Source organism: Galeopterus variegatus, unplaced genomic scaffold (assembly GCF_000696425.1).
Source record: "Galeopterus variegatus unplaced genomic scaffold, G_variegatus-3.0.2 Scaffold109, whole genome shotgun sequence".
Taxonomy (NCBI): domain Eukaryota; kingdom Metazoa; phylum Chordata; class Mammalia; order Dermoptera; family Cynocephalidae; genus Galeopterus; species Galeopterus variegatus.
Genome location: NW_007726220.1, coordinates 34,144 through 41,132, shown reverse-complemented (window position 1 = coordinate 41,132; position 6,989 = coordinate 34,144). Strand labels below are relative to the sequence as shown.

At 51.8% G+C, this 6,989-nt stretch overlaps 1 protein-coding gene across 2 annotated transcripts in view; it reads left to right on the top strand.

Annotated features, from left to right (window-relative positions):
- The first annotated feature begins 820 nt into the window (after positions 1-820).
- Positions 821-6,989, top strand: part of UBXN11 (UBX domain protein 11) — a 23,392-nt gene continuing 17,223 nt past the window's right edge. The window contains exons 1-4 of one of the 2 annotated variants that reach the window (XM_008586131.1): positions 821-934; positions 4,571-4,676; positions 5,456-5,484; positions 6,132-6,230. In XM_008586131.1, coding sequence (XP_008584353.1) covers positions 4,606-4,676; positions 5,456-5,484; positions 6,132-6,230 — 199 coding nt within the window. In that variant the 5' untranslated portion in view covers positions 821-934; positions 4,571-4,605. The remainder of the gene's footprint in view (positions 935-4,570; positions 4,677-5,455; positions 5,485-6,131; positions 6,231-6,989) is intronic. The other variant, XM_008586142.1, reaches the window with a different exon arrangement.

Sequence of the window (6,989 nt, the reverse complement as noted above, 5' to 3'; positions counted from 1 at the left end):
TTGATAGATACTTTACATCATCTCATTAAATCCTCACAGCAACCCTGTGGATATTGTCTCCATTTTACCGATGAAGAAAGTAAGGTGTATAACGTGTCTAAGGACGCACAGTCAGGAGCAAGGACCCCTGACGCCAAAATTTGTGCTCCTATATAAACTGCCTCTACTTGCTCTGGTGATTCGAATCTAATCCAACACATTAATTTTACAGATGAGGCTCAAGGAGGGAAAAATGTTACCCAAGAGAGGGGAAGTACCTTAACCAACTCTTACATAAGGAAACTAGAATTTGAACTTCCCTTCAAGGCGCCATCTGGTACACAGTTAGCAGAGAAACTCAGATTTAAGTAACTTTATTAAGGGCTGGCCCATGGCTCACTTGGGAGAGCGTGGTGCTGACAACATCAAGTCAAGGATTAAGATCCCCTTACCGGTCATCTTTTAAGAAAAGAAAAAATAAACTTTATTAAGTACTTGCATCATTTCAATTCATCCTCGAAACAGCCCCCACAAAGTACTGTACTGATCAGATGGGGAAACAGAGGCTCAAAGGGATAAGCAATCCCCCCCCCCCCAAGATCAATTTAGCGAAATAGCTGCACTGTCAAGATCACACACTCAGGCTCCGAGGAGTCCAGCAGTCTCACTAACCTAACGCAAAGTTTCCCGCGTCCAGCGCCCCGGGACTGTTTTGAAAGAATCCATTATTTCTCTGGATGCGGTGGATTCTGGGATTTGCAACAATCCCGCGAAAAGTCTGGAGCCTGTGGACCAATAGAATTCGCGCACGGACGACTGTGCCCGCCTCCACTGCCTGCTGGTTGCTGGGCTCTTCCTCGAATTGGCCAATGAGAAGCGCACGAGTCCTGGTCGCCTGGGAAACCGCATGACAACAAGATGGCGGCGCCGCGGGACGGCTGGCTGGCCTTGCGAGGTGAGTCTGACCCAGGGCCTTTCTGCCCCTGGGGTCCCCCTCGCAGGTTGGGGCCTTCGCCCGAGAGTGCCGAGGGTCCGAGAGTCCCGAGGGTCCGAGAGCCCCGCGGGCCCGGTTCCCCCAGCAGGCCCCCCACGTCCCGGGAGCGCATTCGGGACCCCGCTTACCATGACTACGGGGGGAGGCAGAAGGAGGCGACGCGGCCCCCAGGGAGGGCTTAGGTCGTGATAGATGTCGCGCTGTGAGAGCGTCCAGGGGGATTAGGGAGTGAAGTCTTGCAGCCGGCCGGGCCCTACCGGCGCAGCGCCGGAGCGTTGGCGCCTGTAGGTGACGGATAGGATGTTGTCAGTCAAGCACAGTACTGAGTTCGGTCGCAAAGATGTAGAAGCATAGGACACAGCTTTACCCTCAGAGCCCGGGTCTGAAGGGAGAGACAGCCGAACGTTTAGGAGCCTTTGGTCTGAGTGGAAAGACACAGTCCTGCCCCTGGAAGCCCCCAAAGTGAAGGGGGTCTGAGAGAAGAGGAGACACAGCCCTGCCCTTAGGAGTCCCCTAACCGATGGGGAGACACAGTCTTTGCCCTCGGGTGACTCCTGTAATCCATGGGAAGATTAATCCGGAGACAGTGTATGGAGTGAGACTGGAAGCAGGGAAGTCAGTTGGGGGCCATTGTGACAGCCCCAAAGAAGGGCAGTGAGAATCCCACTAGGATGGCCAACAGTGGGCATGGGAAGGAGGAGCTACATGTAAGACAGTGCAGAATTCAGCCTGCACGGTTTGGTAACTGATGGGATTAAGAGGGAAGGAAGAAGAGAAAAATGTTGTGGTTGGATGATGAGGTCCCATTAAGAAGGGGGAAGTGGGAGGAACTTGCACGGGAGAGAACTTTCATCTTTCTCGAAGGTTCAGTAATTAAGTCTATGAAATAAAAAGCCACTTAAATTATGTGCACACTCATGGTAGTCCCACAAAATGAGCCTCGAAGAAGGGTCAGATGATTAAGGTTTTTATAGCATCCTGAGCTACAGAACGAAATAGGGACTTAGGGATTGTGGGAGTGGGATGGTGGTGACAAAGTTGTGGGAGGGTGAGGGCAGGAAATGCAGGGTGAACAAAGGTTGTCTGTTACACAGATAAAAAGTCTCTCAGGTCATAAAAATCTCAGAGCAGCCTGCCAAAGAATAGGAGATAGCCTGTGACAAAGTCTGTTGTGTAGACCTTAAGTCTCTTCTCTTGTGATACAGTTAATCTTCCCAGGGAGGAAGTTCATTGGCAGTTGAGTTCTTTTTTGGAGGATTTATCTTTAAGCAGATAAAGGGACTTCAGAGAAAACTCCTTCCTGCACATCTCATCACACCGTGGGAGTGGCTCTTTTTTGGTTCAAAGCACTCAGCATGCTTTGGGGTATGGTTTTCTGAGCCCCAACAAACTGATTTTGAGGGAAGACTGTTGGGTTTGTTTGCAGACTAGTTGCTTTTTCTTTTATGACAGCTTTATTGAGATACAATTCACCTACATTTCACCTCTTTAAAGTGTAAATTTCAATCATTTTTAGTACACGTTCCGTTTATGAAGAGAAAAGTCCAGAATGGGCAGATCTATAGAGACAGAAAGTAGATTAGTGGTTGCCTAGGGCTGGGGAAGGGGGTGAGGGTTGAGGGGTAAATGGGGGGTTGGTAACTGCTAAAGAGTACAGGGTCTTTTTAGGTTGATGAAAATGTTCTAAAATTGATTGTGGTGCTGGTTGCACAACTGTGAATATACTGAAAACTTAAATTTATACTTTAAAGGGTGAAGTATGTGAATTTTTAAAAAGTTATATAGTGTATAATTCCATTTACATAACTTTCTCGAAGTAAGAAAATTATAGAGATGGAAAACAGAATAGTGATTGCCAGGGGTTAGGGCTGGGGGAGGGGAGGAGGATGGGTGTGACTGTGAGCAGGTAGCACAAGGGAGATCTTGATTGTGGTGGTGGTCACACCACATCTACCCATGTGATCAAATGGTGTAGAACTACACACAAACTGTACGAAAAAAATGTCAATTTCCTGATTTTGATATTGCACAATAGTTGTATAAAATGTAGCTATGGAGGGAAACTGAGAGAAGGATACACAGGACCTTCTATACTATTTTCCTAATTTCCTGTGAATCTATAATTTTTAAATAAAAAGCTAAAATGTAACTAAAAAACAAACTGAAGGGAAAAAAAGGGAGGGGGAGTTACCCCAGCCAAGGGAAGAGTGCAAGTAGGAGTGGGAAGACCATTCGAGGAGGGGGCTCCAGGCAGGAAGCCACAGGTTCACTGAGGCACAGCCAGAAGTTCAGGTGGCTCAAGTGTAGGAGGCGACAAGTTGGGGGATGAGGTCAGGAGACACAGGCAAAGACTGGATCACCTGTATTAAGGAATTTGGAATTTTTTTCTGTGGGTGAGAAGGAGCCATTGGGGAACTTGGTGTTTTAAGAAGATCCCCTGGCAGTGTATGGAGCCTGATAATGAAGGGAGTCACCAGAGGTTGTCATACTTGGCCACACAAACCATGAGGATGCCATACAGGGCCAGGGCTGGGGCAGGGCAGGTGTGAGGAATCTCCAGGCCTGGCCCTTGGAGGAGAGCTCCTTCTGAGGAAGGGGCAGGTCATGAGTCTCAAACTCTGAAATGAAGGCACGGGAGGCTGTCTTCAGGCAGCACAGGGCCCCTTGCTGGGCAGCTTCAGGGGTAGGGTGGAGGCCAGCACCACACATTTCCCGAGTGGAACTTCCTTGGATTTGTCCTAAAGAGACTTGGTTCAGGCCCTCCCTAATGGAGGTCCTTTGGTTCTAGGATTTGTAAATATTAGCCACTTATTATACTTTATTCACTGAATAGAGTAGTGGCCTTTAATTACGTTCCTGATGTGCATTCCTCTTTCGAGAAGGATGAGGGAAGGAGAGGGAACCATTTATGAGTGCCTTTCATATGCCAGTAACGACAAAAACCACAACAGCCACAGCTCACAGTTTTAAGCAATTTCATTGATAATGCATTGGTTTAGATGCTTTATGTTATCTCTGAATCCCCTCAATAACCCTGCCTGCCCAGTATTATTACTATCTCCATTTTACCCCAAAGGAAACCAAGGTGCAGGTTACGCTAGTGGGTGGCAGGACCTGTCCAGAGCCTGGGCTCTTAATCTCCTTATCGCATGGATGGTGTCTTAATTGAATCCTGCCTTTGGGTTGCTCCTCTCTGGCTCTGAGATGTTAGGAGTGGCACCTGGGTTCTGGTAGGAGGGAGGGACACACCTGGGCTTTGTCACCCAGCTCGCTGATGGATGGACAAAAGCCCCAGGCTCTAAGTTTGAGGAAGTCCCAGTTCACCCATCTCTGCACCACCCACCTCCATGGCCCTTTCCCAAGCACTACCAGGCCAGAGGTCTCCAGGGTTAGAGCAGAAATCTGGATATCCAGAGGAGCAGGCAGATAGCAGAAACCTCTGTGGGGGCAGTGGGAGGAGGGGAGGGGTTCTGCTCCCTGGCAGTGCTCCCTCTTAGGAAAAGTAGCCAGGGAAGAGGAAGCTTTGGGCCACCCCTCTGGGCCAGAAGCCCTGAGCTCCCTCTGTCCCCAAGGGCTGACTTCCTTCTTTCCTTGCAGGGAGTTCCTGACAGCTAGAATCTAGAAGTAGAACTATGAGCTCACCTTTGGCCTCCCTTAGCAAGACCAGGAAAGTGCCCCTGCAGCCAGAGCCTGTGAATCCTGGGTAAGGAGCCGGCCTCAGGGGGTCTTTTTGTCCCTGCCCTGTCTCCTTGACCCTCTCTCGGCCAGAGGAGAATGACTCCTAGCATCTTTGGGGTATACAAAGAGTAACATAGCTCTCCCGACCACCTTCTTTCTCTGTATACCTTCCTCTGCGCCACTGTACTTTGTGTCTGAGCATAAGCTGGATGGTGCCTTCTGGGAAGGTGTGGGCCTGTGGGAGCGGCTCAGCGTCCGCCTGTTCATTCGGGGTTCATTTATCAGCTCTGCAAACACCAGTGGTCTGTCTACCTGTCCTGGGCCGGGCCCTGTGCTGGGCTCTCAGCAAAGGGGATCTTTTACATCTGTCAAGCACTTTCATCTTTTCCAATAATTTTCTATCTCTCTTTTCTTCTTGCTCTTCTGAACACCATTTTGAGTCATTCTGAGGCCAAGAAGGTCCAGAGAGATCAAGCGATGGGCCTGGGGTCCATGGCCGTTTTGGAGCAGAGCTAGAGCTGGACTCATGGGCTTTGGAAATCCTGTCACCTTCCCACCCAAGACTCTGCCCTTCAGCTCTTCCCACCCTTCTCCAGTGGGAGGACTCAGACACCCCAAAGCTCGTCCATTGGCTCACCGAGGGCTGGGGATGGGATCCAGGGTAGAAGTCCTCAGGAAGTAAAGGCCCAGCCTCCATCTCTTTTAGCCTCAGCTGGGACCTGGTGCCCCGAACCCTTTTCCTGGTGATGTTCCAGGGGATCCTAACTTGTGTTTCTTCCTTCTCTTTCTTGCCTGGGTTCCCAGGAGGCGAGGGATAAGAATCTACAGAGATGGTAAGTGTGGGCTCCGGCCTCGTGTCCTCCTTGCCTCCTGTCCGCCTGGACCTCCTGCAGTTGGGCAGATGGAGAGAAAACATGATAGAGACCCCTGTCGGCCAGAGCAGCTGGTCTGGCCAGAGGGTCACCTGCAGCTCCCTACCCCTTCCCCTGACGACTGGGTTTACCTCCTGGTAGCTCCCAGATTAGGAGGTCCCACACCCTCAGCAGAGATGTCATCACTAACATTTGAACCCCTTGACCCACTGCGGGGTTGGCCAGTGGGTGCCTCGACACCATGCGAGGGCCAAGAGATTACCCAGCCCTCCCTCCCCTGCAGCCTTCTCCAGCCCTTTACAGCCCTTTCTCCCTGAAGCCCTGTCCTCACATCGCTGCCCTGATTCTTGTAGGCCTGGTCTTTGGATCCCAACCCCACCTCTGCCCCACTGTGGCGCTGGCATTGGCCACTCAGGTCCCCCCAGGAGCTGGGCTGGGAGAGCTCCATGCAGAGGCCTATTTTGGTTGGATCCTTGCTCCCTAGGTCCTGAGTTTTCTATCCTCATACTCTTTGGGGGGACAGTGTATAGCTGCTTCACCTTGGCCAGGGCCTGAGTGTCCTCTGGGCATCAGCCCCAGAGCAGTGACCTGGGTGTCCCTGTCTGCAGAAGATGAGGTGGATATGCTGAATGGAGGACATGGCTCGGAAGAAAGGATCTCTGTCCCCTCCTGCTATGGCCAAACCGGTGCCCCTGTGAGCAGGCAAGGTGAGAGCAGAGGCCCAAAGGGCTCTGGGTTCCAGCAGCAGGAGGGGGCCCCAGAGAAGAGGCGAGGCCCAGAGTCATGGCACCTACTCTTGCCTGCCTGCTCTGCGGCAGCAGCTCCCACTCCTGGCTGGCCGTGGCCATGTGCCTATAACCCCAAACTTTCCAGGACCAGGTGTGGCATAAAGTCACAGGCCCCACCCTTAGCTGGAGGCCTGGCCAAGCCCCAAGCCAGGCTGTGACTAGAGCCTCTGGAGTGGCCCTGGCTGGAGTCACCATCAAGTGAGATGTCAGTGGGTTCAGGCTTCGGGGTCAGGGAGGGATGAAGAGAGCTCCACCATCTCTGCCTCCGTTTCCTCCTCTGTGAAATGGGAATGGGGATGCCTAGGCCAGCGTGTTGAGTGAGAAGTTGACGAGAGGCACTGGGTGGAGGGCTCCTAGCCGTGCTTGTCACATGGGGAGTACTCGGATTGGTGGCCCCTGTCAAGAGGTCAGCAATAGGAAAGGGCCTGGCGATCATCGGCCAAACCTCCCCGCCATTTTACAGGCAGGAGAATCGAGGTGGAAGAGAGACAGGGAGAGCCTGGCCCAAGGCCCAACAGCCATTTAGTAACAAAACCAGAATCTCCTTCATCCCAGCTGAGAACACGTTCAGTAGTAACCGCAGCGACCAGCTCTTCCTCTTAAATGAGCCGTGGACGTCCTCTCTGTACTTCTCCTCTGTCATTCGCTCCTTGCCCTGCTCCCAGCCAGTGTCTGTCT